At 43.3% G+C, this 19680-nt stretch overlaps 1 protein-coding gene across 1 annotated transcript in view; it reads left to right on the forward strand.

Annotated features, from left to right (window-relative positions):
* LOC140915203 (protein CC2D2B-like) overlaps window positions 1-19680 on the forward strand; it is a gene marked incomplete at its 5' end in the record, with an annotated part of 53983 nt that overhangs the window by 31778 nt on the left and 2525 nt on the right. Inside the window, 5 exons of the mRNA XM_073354778.1 lie at window positions 865-962; window positions 3131-3271; window positions 4903-5035; window positions 5374-5495; window positions 6038-6215. Of these exons, the coding sequence (XP_073210879.1) occupies window positions 865-962; window positions 3131-3271; window positions 4903-5035; window positions 5374-5495; window positions 6038-6215 (672 nt within the window). The remainder of the gene's footprint in view (window positions 1-864; window positions 963-3130; window positions 3272-4902; window positions 5036-5373; window positions 5496-6037; window positions 6216-19680) is intronic.

The raw sequence follows: 19680 nt of genomic DNA on the forward strand, positions 1-19680 counted from the left end.
GAAAAGATAATATAGATCTTTACCCTAAAAGCTCATTTAAGAAAAATAGAGGTATATTCTCTGTTTGACTATTAATGCTGTTAATATTTAATTACTATTAATGGAAGCTTTGTATGCAAATGTTCACTGATCAAAATGATGAAAAAATACCTCTTAATTTGGTTGCAAAGGTTCAGTCTCCCAATATACTAGAAAGTCAAGTCTCTCTAAGTAAATATCCTGTGATTCAGATGCATATTTGATGTTGTTTACCCAGAACCAGATTGTGAGCCCCTTAATATTGACTTCCATAGAACTATTCTACTCACCATTGTGGCTAAGGGACTCACAATCTGGCCCTTTACCTTTACTAACAAAAGTACCAGGCTATAACCATACTACACTTATGTGGAAAACCTTCAAAGTGCTAGAAATTCAAATTTCCACTCATGTAGTTGCTTCTTAATCATACCAGGGTAAGAATGGTGTTTACTACTCCCAAGCCTTTTGATCTCCCTGTTAATATTTTTTTAAAAAACAAAGTTGCCAAAATACACATCTTTGAGAGAGACTTGAAAATGACATTTTGGATTTGCCGATAAATAATCTACATTTTATAGTTTTTCGTAGCACTGAAAATTGAATACAAAAACTGATCAAAAGGGTCTGAATTAACAGTACAAAAATCAGAAAAAGTAAAGGTAAAGCTACCATTTCATCTTTAATGGATTTCTTTGTACCTTTTAGGTATGATTATGTTTGGTATTTCATCAGCATAATACACTAATTTTTGTATTAGTTTTGCCGAATGCAGTAGGAACTTAACGCTAATCAGCTGAAAAGTTTTTAACTTTTTCAAAACAGTGTATGGGATTTTTATTACAGCTTAAAGCATTAATAAATGCTACCAAAATAGTAGAAAGTGGTTTGGAAGCAAGCCAACTGAGCAGGAAAACTTTAGAGGACTACCAATGGCAAATAAGGTAATGTAATTATTGAAAAGAACCAAGCATATTACAACTACACTGTGCAACTGTCAGTTCTGAGTTTTCTTTTGACAACTTACATGTCTATTCAATCTACTCCTGAGAATTCCTTAGTAAACATCCATTTTAATAAGCATAACTATTGTAATACTGCACTATTTTCTAAACACACAACTACTACCTTTTTTATAAGAACTGTACATAAGCTTCTGGATTTGTTTTTAAATATTGATGGTAAAAGGCTCCTGAAATAGATTTTGGAGTTATATTTGGTTTAATTTTAAATTTAAAAAAAAAAATTTCATACAGTTCCTGACCTTAACTTGACACGTCCACATTTCCAATATTTTCCATTTTTCCCATTTCCAGCATTTATCATGACTAATTTAACTTCTTTTCCCACAGAGAGACAGAAGAAAAAATACATTACGTGACTTTTCTGCAGTAGTTGATGCACAGTAGCGGTTATAATGGTGAAAGTCTCATAGGATAGTACATTTAAAAATTTTTATTATTAGATGATAACAGCATGCTCAGCACTGTACAAAACCTAGAAAAATACACAGACCTTACTCCAAGAAGCTTATATTTTAGACAAACAGTACATTTCAAACACATGCCATAAAGCACCAGATGTCTTGTCTTTGGAACGATGCTGTGCTGTAGAACAGCCTCTTTCAAGTAACTGGAAAGTGTTCGTTTACTGGAAGCAAGAAAGTTGTCTGATATGCACATTATAATATAAAGTTTTTGTTGTTAAGGCGAATGTGGAAATTGGATATAACAGAGTTGTTTGATGTATTTAACAATATATTTAGCTATATCATGCATCAGAAATTCAATTTACATATTAGGTATTCTTTTTCCTTATGCAAGTAATCCTATTGAAGTCTGTGGAACTACTTGCATGGGTAAGGGCAACAGGGGTCACTGTTCAAGGCTTAGCTAGCTATAGCTGTGATGGTTCTCTGAGTGTACCCACACAGGTGCCAGGCCTGGTGCCTTCACTTCTCTTGGTGGAATTCTACAATTCTCCTACTCTTAACACAGGCCCAGGGCTGTATACCAACTTGGGTATGTCTACACTGCAATTAGACACCCGCGGCTGGCCTGTGCCAGCTGATTCAGGTTCATAGGTGTTTGGGCTCAGGGTGCAGCCTGAGCTCTGGGACCCTCCCACCTTATGGGGTCCTAGAGCATGTGTTCCAGTCTAAGTAACAAGACTCCAGAAGAGTCTTTATTATTTGCATCTAATAATACAGGAATTTAGTTTCTTTTTAGATATTTTTTCTACAGTTTGTGTAGTGAAAAGAGGCTTACATGCCCACCAAATCATGAGAAGCAAATGGAGCTATGGGCTCAACCTGCAAAGTACTTGGATCCATATCAGAACCTCCCCAGAATTTATGGGCCATTTGGTTCTAGAGTTTTGGTTTGAGGCCATCACTAAACAAAAATAGTTGATATTTATACAGAGGCTATTAGGCAGAAAGTAATACCACAACAAAGCAATCTTATTCTTTTAATCTCCTATGTAACACGCAAGATACTAAGCAGGCAAGTCTGACAGTTTAACAAATTTCTGCCTGAATATCTACAAACCAGAATCTCAGGGTACCTTTGTTCAGTCCTCACCTCAGTAATTATGGGTCACTGACAGAATTTTAAGGAACAGATGTAGAGAATAAGATGTGGTGTCTCATTTTATTCTCATATTAATTAGTCACCATGCCAGACTCTTCTTTCAGATTTGTACAGTAAATCTTTTTGTATTGTAGAAAACTTGCATACTGTTCTTGCATATTTTTCTTCCCTTTCCCACTTAATGCAGTCAAAGGACCAAATTCACATTGCTGTGTGCTGTATCTGAAAAAAATCTGCTAGTGTACGTGCAAAGAATCGATGGAAAATGAATATGCAGATTTTAATAAACTATTTTAAATATAGGTTTCAGAGTAACAGCCGTGTTAGTCTGTATTCGCAAAAAGAAAAGGAATACTTGTGGCACCTTAGAGACTAAGTCTCTAAGGAGCCACAAATACTCCTTTTATTTTAAATATAAGTGTTCTATTTAAAACTTGATTATAGACCCAGATAAAATCATTACTGTCTGATTTTGTTATCAGAGAATTAGATTATCTTTTTGTTGTATGCTTTTATTGCAGAGATACCAAGAAATTGTATGACCTAGAACACCAAAAAGATATTTCTTTAATACATAGTATGTTAAAAGTCTGGAAACAAATAAAATGTGTACGTAGACAGCAAGACTATACAAGTACACCTGTAAAATTACAGTTTCAAAAGTAAGTTTGTGTCAGAGTGTCTTTGAAATGTCTTTATCTCTGTGTAAAGGAATTATATTGAAATGGCCAATTAAAGATAGCCTACATATTAAAGAGAGTATATTTTGTATACTGTAATAACTACAAATACTTTTTCTAAAATATATACTTATAGGTATTAACATTGGTGATAATGAAAAGAAAGGAAAAGTTTAGATATTAAGTACCAAACTTTTGAACTAGAAGAGCAGTTGCATAGTGGAATAAGCTATTCAGTCAACTGAGACTCTGTCTGCTTTCTGGGTGCTCGTCTGATCTGTTCCAGACATAAGAGGAGAGTCTCTTCCCAGCCAAGATGTAAAATTAGGAACTGTAAATTCTCAATACAATTTTTCAAAGATACTTTATAAAAATGTAGCTGGATGCAGTATTTCAAATACCATCAGAGGGGCCATATACACCATTCCAGTTCTTAGGCTGGAATAGCTGTTGCTAGGGGCTGTTGGAGAGAGCTGTGTTGGAGCCTATTGACTTTCCTGTGTTGGTTTGAGGTTAGGCTGGTTCTCATGCTGTCATTTGGACAGCACAGAGGCCTCCAAATGCATTATGTGCCTCCATGATATTCTGTTCTGAGCCAAATCTGGCACCTTAAGGGTAGGATGCCTGTGAAGGACAAATATCAGTTGACACTGTCCAGTGATTGTGTTTTAGGTGTTCTGAGGGGTGGGTGGGGGGGTATCTTTTCCATCCTGCTTTCATTGGGTCAAAGTCGAAAATGATTCTCATAGTGAAGTTGGTAGGCATTCGGAGCGGATGGCCTACCACTATAGAGAGGGTTGGGTGACTATTGGAGAGAGTGGGACCTGTTTAATTAGCACCCAGACTTCTTGGATTTGAGGGGAGGACTCTAACCCTAAGTTCCCTAGATGAGAATTTCCACAGAGTCTGATTGTACTGGTGGTGTGTTGGGTAGATGGCCCTTCATTCTAGATGTCCTTATCTAATGCAACTAATACTGTATTTTCTGTGTTCTGACATTTCATTAATTGAAATGGACTTTCTATTAGTACATTTAGAAAGCTGCAGTCAATCAAAACTGCATGTGTTTCATAACCAGGTTTATGTGGAATACAGTTTTGGAAAAGGACATTTATTTGGTGAATGTAGTGTACTTATAGTGTTGTTCTTAGATCCATATTTTCCTAGCTCTCTTATAAATTAGGGTTGTGGTTAGTTAAGGTACAGCCTGAAATTTTGATTGATTATTCTCTATCAGTCCTTACAAATTTCCTATTGTAAATTTTGTAATTCTGTAATTATTTTATTGTAATGAAAATTGATTTTAAGAGGTTCAAATACAAGTATTGAGCATCAGTATCTTGAAAAGACATTAACAAAACAAAACGCATGGGTTTTGCACTTGATGTAGACATCCTCCTCCCCAAACATTCTAACTAAGGCAAATAATTACAAAATGGCTGTTTTAAATTCATAATCTTATTGATAACTTCCACTAGGTTCAAATCTGGTGTATTGTGAGGTAACACTTTGAAGTATTTGTTCTACATTGGAAGATTATAGTGTGTGATCTAACTACTATCGCTACATTTTTCTAATTATAAAATTTAAATGTTTTGTATCCATGTTTGAAGAAGGCTGACAAAGAAAAATGATGAGGATGCATATAAGGCAGGATTAGCACAAGATGCTGAAAAAGACAGTGGGCTGGAGGGAGAAGATATCGATAACCCTGACGATATTTCACAGACCTGGGGAAAACAGAAGGTACTTACATTATGAGACAGGTTTTAAAATAATAAATATTGTGTGCCTTATCCTTCTCACATTGTTGCTAATGAGAGTTTTGTCACTCACTTTTATGAGAGCAGTGTAGTGCTCCTTGGTTTGCTAGATAAAGCATTTGCTTTAGAATTGTGGAAATCGAGGTGATGCTGTAAATGTCCCAGATCCAGTGAAAATTTAGGCAGAGGTTTTCAAAGGGACCAAAGGAACTTGGCCATGTTTTATAGAGATCTTATGATAACCAATTTGAATGTGGGAAATTAATGCTTGTGCTGTAAAAAAATGTTATAAACAGTTAAAATACTGATACTGGTTTCTAGGGATGTTTGGATTCAGCTCCTCCATTGGTGAGTTCAGCACAACTTGCAGAGATAAAGGAACCTTTTTTCATACCACATCTCACTTTGACTGCAGAAATAACAGCAATGTTGAAGTGTCCCATGTAAGTTGTAATTATTAAATTGCAATACTGTATATTTATTTCTCTGCTAAGGTAGAATAATGATGATATGTATTGTTTTAATTTCACATATCCTTAGAAATTAGTGTATTAAAATTTGAAAGTAAATAGTTTCAAAATAGTTCATTTAAATTAAAAAATTACACGTTTGGTGGTTTTTTTTAAAAAAAGTAAATCTTATATTAAAATAAAATTTAACATATTAATGCCATCAACCTGCAAGGATTTATGCACATGCTTAATCTTATGCAATGAGAAGTCAATGGGACTGCTCAAGGTGTGTAAAGTTGAACACATGCATGGGTCTTTTCAGAAATGTAGGCTAAATATCTCTTTACTATGTACTCAATATTAATCTTTGATGGCAAATGTGCATGATTTGTATTCCCTTGAAATTAACCGATATGCTAAGCTTTTGTGTTTTTGTGATGCTACAGTAACTGTTGCAATTAGTCACCAGTTTGTTACTCTGAGTTTGATTATTTAGAAATAATTAAATCTGTATTCTATTTGGTAATTTGTAGGTATGAACAGAAGAGAAGAGCCAAAGTTCAGCGGCAACAGTATTTTATTAAAATATTTTACAATGAAAAACAAGTCTCTTGCACTTCAGTAGCTCCCCTACAGATGGATTTTAGAGTAATGTTTCAGCAAATTTTTAGTATTCAGGTATTAAATTGGCCCGAATCTCTTCGATTGGAGGTATAGTAACGTAATTTACTTTTGTACTTCATTTCTGTGCCATGTTTTAGGTCTGATCCCTAACTTGCATTAAAATCCACGTGAAGACTCATATTGATGGGTAGCTATAAGTCAGTTAGCCTGACACCGGTCCTGGACAAAATAATGGCAAAGCTGATAGCAGGATTCAGTCACTAAAGAATTAAAGGATGGGAATATAATTAATGTCAGTCATAGTTTTATGGGAAATAGGTCCTGTCAAACAAACCTAATATTTTTTGATGAAATTGCAACTTTGGTTGATTAAAAGTAGCTGTGTAGATGTATAATGCCTTGCAAAAGTCTGAGAACATTCCGCAATATCAATAAGGCTCATGTTAAATGGATTCGGAATTGGCTAACTGACAGATTTCAGAAAGGGCTAATATGATTCTTGGTGATATAAACAGAGGAGTAGTGAGCAGAACGAGGTGATTTTACCGCGGTATACTGCATTGGTGAGCCTTATCCTGGAATATTGCATCCAGTTCTAATGTCTACATTTTTGAAAGAATGTTGAAAAATTGGAAACGGTTCAGAAAAGAGCCACAAAAATGGTTTTAGGGCTGGAAATAAGGCCTGACAGAGAGGTTCTTGAAGAGCTCAATGTCTAAGTACCTTCATGGGGAGAAAATACTGCATATTGAAGAGCTCTAATCTAAGCAGAGAAAGGCATAACAAGAACCAATAACTGGAAGCTGAAGCCCGATGGAAATTCAAAATAGATATAAGCCACACATTTTTAACAGTTAGATATTGACTAACCATTGGAACAAATTATCAAGGGAATTGGGAGATATTCCATGTCTTGATGTCTTCATATCAAGACTGGAAGCCTTTCTGGAAGATATGCGTTAGTCAAACACAATTATTGGGCTCAATTCAGGGGTAGCTATATGAAATCATATGGCATGTGTTATATAGACTATATATGATCTAATGGTCATTTCTGGCATTAAAAATCTGACTAATGGAAATTGGATTGGCCCCTTAATGTTTGTGTTTTCTGTCATGTTATAGTTTATCTTTATAAAATTAACATACAAAATACTGCACCAAATTTTCAAAAACAGCTGACCAAGTTACAATTGCAGAATATATGTATGCCTGTACAAACAGGCTATTGTTTGACAGGAACATGGCCCAGTACTTAGGATGCTAGGGACTTGTGAGATTCAAGTTCAGTTCGCTCCATTGCCATAGACTTACTGTGTGACCTTAGGCTCGAAACACTTAGTCTCTCTGTGCCTTAGTTCTTACAAATGGGTATAATAGTACCACATGGGGTGTTAAGAGAATTTTTTTAAAGATTGTGAGGTGCTTCTTTCAGAATGTTTTTGCTGGAACTTGTTCTTTTTTGACACATCATCTTAACTACAGCACAAATCAGAGGCAGATTTACAGTGAAAGACAGGGTGCCCTGGCACAGGACCCCCCAATGACAGGGAGCCCTAGAGCTGGGCAGCTGCGGGGGCAGAAGCTTGGTCCTGCCGGCTCCTGGGGCTCCTGCTGCAGGCTTCGCCCCCACCAGCAACCAATCTCCCATCTCCTCCCCTGAGCATGCCACTTTTCCCCCGTCCCTGCCAGTGCTGCCCTCACTGCAAAACAGCTGTTTGCCAGTGCTCAGGTCGCTCCAGGTGGTAGGGGGAGGAGACAGAAAAGAGGCGGGGTAGGACCTTGGGGAAGAGGTGGAATAGGGGTAGGGCAGAGCAAAGGCACAGCCCCCGCACTCCCGCTGCACATACCCTCCCCACCTCGCCATGAGCCATTCAGGGCAGGGGCCTGGGAGCACCCCCACAACCCCAGCACACTCCCCCAGTCTCCTGTCCTGACTCCTGCACCCCCTCACACACACCCAGCCCCCTGCCCTCCCTGACTCCTGCACCCCCCCAAATCCGCACCCCCACCCTGAGCACCAAATGGGAGCTCCTGCACCCCCCTCACATACTCCCAGCCCTGATTCCTGCACCCCTCTCACACACACCTTGCCCTCCCTGACTCCTGCATCCCCACCTGCACCCCTCGCACTAAACAGGAGCTGCCACAGGTAAGCACTCCACACCCCAATCCCCTGTCCTAGTCCTGAGCCCCCTCCCATACCCTAACTCCTGGCCAGACCCTGCACCCCAACCCCCCGCCTGCTCCTGCACCGTAACTTCCTCCCAGACCCTGCATCCCCAGCCCTGAGCCCCCTCCCGCACCCTATGTCCTGGCCAGACCCCACACCCCAACACTTCTTTACTTTTTTTTTTATTAAGCGCTTTTATCCAAAGTGCTTTACAGTAGTTAGCTAACGGTACAAACAATATTTGGAAACATAATTATGTGGTCTGCCGAGACCCTCAGCGATTTTCAAGTGGTCTGTGGAAAAGTATCTCACTTTATTTTCATTTACTTCCTATTACTTATAGGAGGAGGATGAAGAAAAAAAGAATGAAAATTGGGGGTGTGCGGGAGATCAGAGAGAATGTTCTTTTTTTGGCTGGGTCCCAAGGAGGGGCCCCAGAAATGAAGCTGAGCACAGGGCCACACCAACTCTAAATCTGCCACTGGCACAAATTGTTTTATTTTTAGATTTGTGAATCAGCTAAAAGGACAAACGTGTTGGCCAAAATATATTTACCTATTCCTGACAATACTGTACTGAAAAGCAAAGGTGTATTGGAACAGGCGGAATTTAGCTGTGACCAGCAAGTTAAACCCATAAATGGAGAAGTGGGAAGCAGTAAGTTACTTATATGTGAAAAAGATTTGAGCCTGGCTTAGTGGTCTGTTAGGAGTATAGTGCACTGCTAGACTGAGTTCTTAAGTCTAAATTCTTTGAATGATGCTTGAAGAAGAGTTGATAGTCTCCTCATGGAGTACTGTTTGGCCTCCTTCCTCCTGACCTCTTACACCAAACCTGTGGTAATACAGTAACTCCTCACTTAAAGTCATCCCGGTTTACGTTTATGTTGTTACGTTGCTGATCAATTAGGGAACATGCTCATTTAAAGTTGGCAGCGGCCTGGTTTGTCCACTGCTTGCAGGAAGAGCAGCCCGTTGCACCTAGCTGGTGGGGGCTTGGAACCAGGGTGAACCAACAGCCCCCCTATCAGCTCCCTTATCAGCTCCCCGCTCCCTTAAATTCCCTGTGCGGCAGCCACCCAGCAGGCTATCAATTGCCAGCTGTCCCTCCCCCCACTGCCATGTGCTGCTCCTGCCCTCTGCCTTGGAGCTGCTCCGGGAGCCTCCTGCTTGCTGTACGGGGGAGGGGAGAAGAGGGGGACTAATGTCAGGGTGTCCCCCTCCTCCCTACTCCTGCTCCCCTGTGACGGTGCTGCCCGTGGGAGCCAGCTGAGGTCACTCAATCAGGGTGAACTGCAAACAGAATGGGGTAAACAAACCCCAAATGCTGGTGGATATTCCAATGCTTAGATTTACCAAGCCAGCACAAAACAGCTTCTGTAGTACTTGACTGATTACTCAGAAGTCCACATAATGCAGTTCCCTTAAAGCACCCAGCCTCAGGCCTCCATCCAGACACACATGTCAAGCATATGATGATAAATTCTGAAAATCTTATTTAATCATATAAAAGAAAAGGTTCTCCTGATCCCAAAGGACCAAGCCCCTGATCCCAAAGGACCAAGCCCCAGACCCAGGTCCAATGATAACCTAGATGTTACGCAAAATACACACTTATAGTCTATTCTTATTAACTAAACTAAAATTTATTAAAAAAGAAAAGAGAGAGAGAGAGAGAGTGTTGGTTAAAAGATCAATATACATAGAGACTTGAATTCAACTCTTGAGGTTCAGATACATAGCAGAGATGAGCTTATAGTTGCCAAAAGTCCTTTCAGAAATAGTCCATAGGTTATAGTCCAATGTCCATATTCAGGGTGACTCCAGTCAGTGACTGGGGTTCTCAATCCTTATGGCTTAAGGTTTCCCCCTCTTGAAACCCAAAGCAGATCTGAGATGAAGAAGGATCGTGTCCCAAGGTTTTTATACATTTCCAGCAGCCTTTTGGCCTGAGAAAACAATAGGCTTAACTTTTCTTCTCCTAAACATCATGGCAATTATTACAGGGTAATTTATCCATTAAACAGTTCAGCTACAGGTTACCACAACCTTCAAAGAGATATATTGACAATAATACAATTTCACTCAAGTGTCTTCCTAAATGTTAATACTCCTTTTTTGATCTTTGAATCAAAGCAATAGCAGTAGACGAGACTTGTTTGCTTACATCACAAGATCTGAACAAACATCTACCCTTCTATCTCTAACAATGCAGACTTGCATTTCAAAGCTCTAATCGTTTACATATCTTCCTAACCCTAAAGTTTGGCCATGGATCAGGTCAGTCTGTGAGTTAATTAACTCTTCCTGGCCCTGTCACCTTTCAATGAGATATTATATTATTCTCATAATGTCACACCCCACTCACCCCTTCTCCATATAGAGCAGGGTGGGGACAGGACATAGAGAGCTTGCTGGCTGCAGCTACTATCTCAACTTCCTGATCTTTTTAAAGGCAATGTACTTAGAATGGTGTCAGGGTATGTCTACACTACGAAATTAGGTCAAATTTATAGAAGTCAGTTTTTTAGAAATCGTTTTTATATAGTCGATTGTGTGTGTCCCCACACAAAATGCTCTAAGTGCATTAAGTGCATTAACTCAACGGAGTGCTTCCACAGTACCGAGGCTAGCGTTGACTTCCAGAGTGTTGCACTGTGGGTAGCTATCCCACAGTTCCCGCAGTCTCCGCCGCCCATTGGAATTCTGGGTTGAGATCCCAATTCCTGATGGGGCAAAAAACATTGTTGCAGGTGGTTCTGGGTACATGTTGTCAGGCCCGCCCTCCCTCCCTCCGTGAAAGCAACGGCAGACAATCGTTTCACGCCTTTTTTCCTGAGTTACCTGTGCAGATGCCATACCATGGCAAGCATGGAGCCCGCTCAGCTCACTGTCACCCTATGTCTCCTGGGTGCTGGCAGACGTGGTACTGCATTGCTACACAGCAGCAGCAACCCATTGCCTTGTGGCAGCAGATGGTGCAATAGGCCTGATAACCATCGTCGTCATGTCCGAGGTGCTCCTGGCCGCCTTGGTAAGGTCGGTCAGGAGCGCCTGGGCAGACATGGGTGCAGGAACTAAATTAGGAGTGATTCGACCAGGTCATTCTCTTTAGTCCTGCCAGCAGTCCTATTGTACCATCTTATGGCGAGCAGGTGGGAGATGAGGATGGCTAGTAGTCCTATTGCACTGTCTGCTGCCAGCCAAAGATGTAAAAGATAGATGGAGTGGATCAAAACAAGAAATACACCAGATTTGTTTTGTATTCATTTGCTCCCCCCCACCCGTGAAATCAATGGCCGACAATCGTTTTGGTGAGTTCTGTCAGGGACACCTTGAAAAGTTTAATGGAGATTCAGTCCTGTCTGAAATACCAGGGGGAGGGATAGCTCAGTGGGTTGAGCATTCGCCTGCAAAACCCAGGGTTTTGAGTTCAATCCTTGAGGGGACCATTCTGTGTGACAGTTCTTTTTCTAATTCCTTGATGTAAAGCCACCCCCTTTGTTGATTTTAATTCCCTGTAAGCCAATCCTGTAAGCCATGTCGTCAGTTGCCCCTCTCTCCGTCAGAGCAACAGCAATCATTCCGTGCCTTTTTTATGTGCTGACGCCATACCACGGCAAGCATGGAGCCCGCTCAGATCACTTTGGCAATTAGGAGCACATTAAACACCACGCACATTATCCAGCAGTATATGCAGCAGCAGAACCTGGCAAAGCGAAACCGGGCGAGTAGGCGACGTCAGTGCGGTGATGAGAGTGATGAGGATATGGACACAGACTTCTCTCAAAGCACGGGCCCTGGCAATGTGGGAATCATGGTGCTAATGGGGCAGGTTCATGCGGTGGAATGCCGATTCTGGGCCCGGGAAACAAGCACAGACTGGTGGGACCGCACAGTGTTGCAGGTCTGGGACGATTCCCAGTGGCCGCGAAACTTTTGCATGCATAAGGGCACTTTCATGGAACTTGCTTTCCCCTGCCCTGAGGCACAAGAATACCAAGATGAGAGCAGCCCTCACAGTTGAGAAGCGAGTGCCTTGCAATTCCAGACAGCTACCGGTCAGTTGGGAATCAATTTGGAGTGGGCAAATCTACTGTGGGGGCTGCTGTGATGCAAGTAGCCAATGCAATCAAAGATCTGCTGATATCAAGGGTAGTGACCCTGGGAAATGTGCAGGTCATAGTGGATGGCTTTGCTGCAATTGGATTCCCTAACTGTGGTGGGGCCATAGATGGAACCCATATCCCTATCTTGGGACCGGACCACCAGGGCAGCCAGTACATAAACCGCAAGGGGTACTTTTCAATCGTGCTGCAAGCACTGGTGGATCACAAGGGACATTTCACCAACATCAACGTGGGATAGCCGGGAAAGGTACATGACGCTCGCATCTTCAGGAACTCTGGCCTGTTTCAAAAGCTGCAGGAAGGCACTTTATTCCCAGACCAGAAAATAACCGTTGGGGATGTTGAAATGCCTATAGTTATCCTTGGGGACCCAGCCTATCCCTTAATGCCATGGCTCATGAAGCCATACACAGGCAGCCTAGGCAGTAGTCAGGAGCTGTTCAACTACAGGCTGAGCAAGTGCAGAATGGTGGTAGAATGTGCATTTGGACATTTAAAAGCGCGCTGGCGCAGTTTACTGACTCAGTTAGACCTCAGCGAAACCAGTATTCCCACTGTTATTACTGCTTGCTGTGCTCTCCACAATATCTGTGAGAGTACGGGGGAGATGTTTATGGCGGGGCGGAAGGTTGAGGCAAATCGCCTGGCTGCTGGTTATGCGCAGCCAGACACCAGGGCGGTTAGAAGAGCACAGGAGGGCGCGATGCGCATCAGAGAAGCTTTGAAAACCAGTTTCATGACTGGCCAGGCTACGGTGTGAAAGTTCTGTTTGTTTCTCCTTGATGAAACCCTCCGCCACTTGGTTCACTCTACTTCCCTGTAAGCAAACCACCCTCCCCTCCTCCCTTCGATCACCGCTTGCAGAGGCAATAAAGTCATTGTTGCTTCACATTCATGCATTCTTTATTCATTCATCACACAAATAGGGGGATAACTGCCAAGATAGCCCAGGAGGGGTGGTGGAGGAGGGAAGGACAAGGCCACACAGCACTTTAAAACTTATTGAATGCCAGCCTTCTGTTTTTTGGGCAATCCTCTGTGGTGGAGTGGCTGGTTGGCCGGAGGCCCCCCCACCATGTTCTTGGGCATCTGGGTGAGGAGACTATGGAACTTGGGGAGGGGGGTGGTTGGTTACACAGGGGCTGTAGCAGCCATCTGTGCTCCTGCTGCATTTCCTGCAGCTCAACCGTACACTGGAGCATATTAATTTGATCGTCCAGCAGCCTCAGCATTGAATCCTGCCTCCTTTCATCATGCTGCTGCCGCCGCCTTTCAACTTCAGCCCTCTCTTCAGCCCGCCACCTCTCCTCCCGGTCATTTTGTGCTTTCCTGCACTCTGACATTGTCTGCCTCCACGCATTTGTCTGTGCTCTGTCAGTGTGGGAGGACAGAATGAGCTCAGAGAACATTTAATCGCAAGTGCGATTTTTTGCCTTCTAATCTTCACTAGCCTCTGGGAAGGAGAAGATCCTGTGATCCTTGAAACACATGCAGCTGGTGGAGAAAAAAAAGGGACAGTGGTATTTAAAAAGATACATTTTATAGAACAATGGGTACACTCTTTCACGGTAAACCTTGCTGTTAACATTACATACATAACACGTGCTTTCGTTACAAGATTGCATTTTGCTTCCTCCCCACCGCCTGGCTAACCCCATCCTACCTCCCCGTGGGTAACAGCAGGGAACATTTCTGTTCAGCCACAGGCAAACAGCCCAGCAGGAACAGCCACCTCTGAATGTCCCCTTCAGAAAAGCACCCTATTTCAACCAGGTGACCATGAATGATATCACTCTCCTGAGGATAACACAGAGAGATAAAGAACGGATGTTGTTTGAAATCCAGCAAACATACACTGCAATGCTTTGTTCTACAATGATTTCCGACTACGTGCTACTGGCCTGGCATGGTAAAGTGCCCTACCATGGTGGACGGAATAAGGCTGCCCTCCCCAGAAACATTTTACAAAGGCTTTGGGAGTACATCCAGGAGAGGTGCAAATGCCAGGGCAAATTAATCATTAAACACTCTTGCTTTTAAGCCATGTATAGTTTTTAAAACGGCACACTCACCAGAGGTCCCTTCTCTGCCTGGCAGGTCCGGGAGGCAGTCTTGGGTGGGTTCGGGGGGTACTGGCTCCAGGTCCAGAGTGAGAAACAGTTCCTGGCTGTCAGGAAAACCGGTTTCTCTGCTTGCTTGCTGTGAGCTATCTGTAACCTCATCATCATGATCTTCCTCGTCCCCAAAACCTGCTTCAGTGTTGCCTCCATCTCTGTTGAAGGGGTCAAACAACACGGCTGGGGTAGTGGTGGCTGAACCCCCTAAAATGGCATGCAGCTCATCATAGAAGCGGCATGTTTTGGGCTCTGATCCGGAGTGGCCGTTTGCCTCTGGTTTTCTGGTAGGCTTGCCTCAGCTCCTTAAGTTTCACACGGCACTGCTTCGGGTCCCTGTTATGGCCTCTGTCCTTCATGCCCTGAGAGATTTTGACAAATGTTTTGGCATTTTGAAAACTGGAACGGTGTTCTGATAGCACAGATTCCTCTCCCCATACAGCGATCAGATCCCGTACCTCCCATTTGGTCCATGCTGGAGCTCTTTTGTGATTCTGGGACTCCATCATGGTCACCTCTGCTGATGAGCTCTGCATGGTCACCTCTGCTGATGAGCTCTGCATGGTCACCTGCAGCTTGCCATGCTGGCCAAACAGAAAATGAAATTCAAAAGTTCACAGGCCTTTTCCTGTCTACCTGGCCAGTGCATCTGAGTTGAGAGTGCTGTCCAGAGCACTCTGGCATAGCTCCCGGAGGCCAATACCGTCTAATTACATCCATAGTACCCCAAATTCGACCCGGCAAGGCCAATTTCAGCGTTAATCCCCTTGTTGGGGATGGAATAAGGAAATTGATTTTAAGAGCCCTTTAAGTCAAAAAAAGGGCTTTGTCATGTGGATGGGTGCAGGGTTAAGTCGATTTAACGCTGCTAAATTCGACCTAAACTCCTAGTGTAGACCAGGGCTCAGTGTACTTAAAGGGGCAATGCGCATCTCTCTCTCTCTCACACACAGGATGTAGTCTCTGTCTCTGTCTGCCATTCTGTCTCCCCTCCCTCCATTCGTGCTGCCTTGTAGAGTGTGAGGCTACATTAACAACAATGTGTTAACCCTTGAGGGCTCAGCCGAATGCTAGTTCATCATTTAGCAATAAGGCATTTCCTGGGAAATATCCCACCCTCTTCCACCCTCTGACTTCACCACCTCAACCAAGCTTCACAATCGTCATTGCTGTGTACAGTATTAAATTGTTTGTTGAAAACTTATATTGTGTATGTGTGTGTGTGTGTGTGTGTGTGTGTGTATATATATATATATATATATAGTTTTTTTGTCTGGTGAAAAAATTTCCCTGGAACCTAAAGTTTACATTAATTCTTATGGGGAAATTGGATTTGCTTAACATCATTTTGCTTAAAGTCGCGTATTTCAGGAACATAACTACAACGTTAAGCAAGGAGTTACTGTACTTAGTATTTCTCAGAGTTGTGTCAGAGTGAAAGCACTTTGCATTACTCTAACACTTAGACCTTCCTTTGAAATACCATTTCTGGAGCTCACTCTGCCATGACACAGACACTTGGTGGTTCCTCTTCATTTGTTCTCACAGGCAAAATGATGACCATTCACCATCGAGGATTTTCCTGCTGTTTGATACTTCTTTCTCTACTTATCCAGTTTGATTAATACCTCACTGAGAGAAACACATAAGAAGTTTGGCCTCTTTGAGCAGTGTCCCTATGGTTGCTCCACTTCAGGTGCACGTGCACCTCTTGAGTCCTTGATCGGAGATTTTATGTTAGCAGCATCTGTTCAGCCTGCACATGCATTCTGTGAATCCTTGTGCCATTCACCGAGGCCAGACAGGGCTGCCCGGTGAACCATTCTATGTTCCTAATCAACCATCTCAGCCTGAGACGGAGCCTTAGCATGTCTACCTTGAGCATGCCTCGTCTATCTCATATACAGTTTCTTATGGTTGGTTGTTTAGGATTAGCTTAGTGTAGTTTCATTTTTAGTAGATAGTTTATAGTTAGTTAGTTAGTTAGATATAAGTAGTAAGAAGATTGATTTGTTTCCTTTCTCTCCCTTTGGGGAGTCTTATTCTCCTGATATGGTGTGCCTGGCTTGCCTCTCCTGTTTGTTAGTGACACCCATTCCTAGTATATTTGTTTGAGGAAGTCTCACATCTCCCAGAAGTACAACTTCTGACTGGCCCTCACATCCAGGGCAAGGAAGAACAGTGTGATTAAACTGGGAACTGAGACTATTCATGATGGAGTACTCCCTTTTACATACTTCTGAGTCAGGTCAGGAGATCCCTCCACCCCCACTCAGCCCAGTACATCTGTCTCTGGATAGATAGATAGATAGATAGATCAAATGGCCCCTTAGCCTCAGTGCAGGTTTTCCTTAAGAAAAGGAAGGCTATGGAAACTTCAGAGAAAGCTTTGAAGAAGAGGCACTCGGACACTCTCATCATAAGGAGCTCATTCTTAAATGGCCCCAGTCCTCTGCTAGATTCACAGTCTTAGATGCCTCGACCTCTTGGCTCAGTAGCGTAGAGGCAAAAGACTCCTCCTGTACTAGCGGGGCTGGAAAGTCCTGGAGCTCTGAAGAGAAACACATCTCTGATAGGGTTCTGGTACCGTCTACGAGGGACAAGGTGGGCATGGAGAAGCACTCCAAACAGTTATCTTCTCGCATAGCCCCACCATCAGTACCTACCCACTCAGCACCTGTGGTACCAGGCAAATCACAGTGTCGGTATATTCCCAGTCAGTGGTACAGCCTTCTTCGGCGACCAAGTTGGTACCAAATCCTTACTTAGTACCACAAGAATTAAGGGCTTGTTTATGATGGATGAACCAGAGTTCCCATTGCTCATGTATACTGAGTGCCTCTGGGTACTTGAGACACTGATTTCCAGATTACCATTGTCTTCCAGTTCTACAGGACTCTCCATGCTTTTTCACTGTTGTCCCCCAGTTGGAGGATACTGAGGAGGATGAAGAAGACTTCTGGTTAAGTCTTTTCTATTTCTGTACATGGTGCTTCTACACATCCCAGGGCTGCTTATCAGTAGCGATTCACTAGCCCACCAGCACTATTACATAGGGAGGCTGGAATTGGACAGTCCTCTGCCCCATTCAAAACTGAGTGAGAGCAGGCAGATATCGGCCAGAGAGAGGGTGCTTGTGAGTGTCGGGTACCAACTCTATTATACTATGGTACCAGGAGTGAGGATCTTCAGACCAACCCTGATCCACAAGGGCTGTGGAGAGGCAGTAAAACAACTGAGGCAAAGGCAGCCATGGAAACAACAGGCAAGATTTTAACTGTTTTATTGTGTAAAGCCAGAGGCAGAGGCCAAAAGGTGTACTGAAAGGACTCTTGAATGCTCTATAGGTAAGAGAGACCTGGGAGAAAAGGCCCTGACTGACAGGGGCAAGAAAAAGAGTATGCCCTGGCAGAAGGGGGGCAGAAAAGGACCGAGGGAAGAACCACTGCCCCAATCCTGTCTGAAAGGGGAGGTGTATAATGGGGTGGACTAGGTATAAGGGCCCCCTGCTGGAGGCCTCATAGCCCTGCCTTACCCCGCCCCAGAAAAGAACAGAGAAGTCCTCCTGGCAGCCTAGAGTGGCTGCAGAGGAAGCAGCCAACCAGAGAGGCTTCTAGAGCAACCAGTCAGGGGCCAGAAGGGCCATGTAAAAGGAAGCAGCAGAAGCAGAGCAGTCAGTTCGTAGAATCATAGAATATCAGGATTGGAAGGGACCTCAGGAGGTCATCTAGTCCAACCCCCTGCTTCAGTTGTTGCCTGAAGCTTGAAGAAGGAGGCCTGGGTGCCTGGCTGGCTGGAAGAGCAACTGGACCGCGGACAGGTCAATGCAGGCAGGCTGAGCCCAGGGGATTGAGTCCAGAACCTAGCCAGACCAGGCGATTATACCGTGATGGGGCCCTGCTGGTCTAGTTGAAGACTGAGGCCAGGCGAGGGCTGCCAAGAGGACACCAACTGAGGGTATCAAGATGGGCTCCTGTTGGGCTGTTAAAGAATGCAGTGCCTCCAGGAAGGAAGCCTTGGTGCTATTGCCCCATACCAGGGCTGTGAGCAAGAACTGTAGACTGTATACACTGGAAGGGGGGAATAGTGTGTCTGCCGAGTCACCGAAGACAGGCCAAAAGAACAAAAGGCTGGGTGGGGGGGGTGAGGGCACTCGCGAGAGGCAGGTGCCACCCCATTGTAAGAACAGAAAAAGCTCAGACCTGACCAAAAGGGGGTTCCCGTGAGAGGTGGGTGCCGCTCCATTCAAAACAGAGTGATTGCAGGCATATATCGGCCAGAAAGGGGTGCTCACAAGAGGCAGGTGCCGATGCCATTACAGCATCATACAGGTTATAACATCACTTTATGTCCCTCCCTCTCTTTCCCTGTCCCTCTTTAGGGACCTTTCTCACAAGCTTTTATTGAAACAAGAACTGGACTCTCTCCTTCAATTAGGAGCAATAGAGCTAGTCCCACTCCTCACAAATGGAAAGGGTGTTATTCAAAGTATTTCCTTGTGCCAAAAGAGGATGGAGACCAATATTGGATCTAAAACTACTAAGCAAATGTGTAAAGCCTCCAAAGTTCAAGATGGTGACTCTGGCAGCTATAATTCCTTCGCTAGAGGAAGTAAATTTTGTTTTTGACCCTTGACCTACAAGATGCGTATTTCCATATAGTGTTACAGCCATCACACGTTAAATACCTATGTTTTACTATAGGCCAGAATCATTTTCAATAGTGAATTCTTCCATCCAGCCTTTCTTTGGCCACAAGGGTATTCTCAAAGGTCCTGGCAATAGTGACTGCTTACCTCTGATGAGAAGCAATTCTAGTCTTCGTGTACCTCAGTGACTAGCTACTCAAAACCAATCCTACAAGGCAATGCTGTCTTCCACTCAAACAGCTCTTTTTTCAAGGAATGGGGTCTCCAGATAAATGTATAAAAAAATCCATATTAACCCTCATACAAAAAATACTGCTAATACGGGTTTTCTTTGATTTGTTGGCAGCCAGGGCCTACCTTCCCATGAACAGATTCATAACTTTGTCAGGTCTGGTCAGGGTTACGCAGGGAAGTCCTCAAACTACAATAAGAAACTCTTGGGACACATGGCAGCTTGTACCTTTGGGACCGATCATGCAAGGCTATGC

The sequence above is a fragment of the Lepidochelys kempii genome, chromosome 7, assembly GCF_965140265.1.
Source record: "Lepidochelys kempii isolate rLepKem1 chromosome 7, rLepKem1.hap2, whole genome shotgun sequence".
Taxonomy (NCBI): domain Eukaryota; kingdom Metazoa; phylum Chordata; order Testudines; family Cheloniidae; genus Lepidochelys; species Lepidochelys kempii.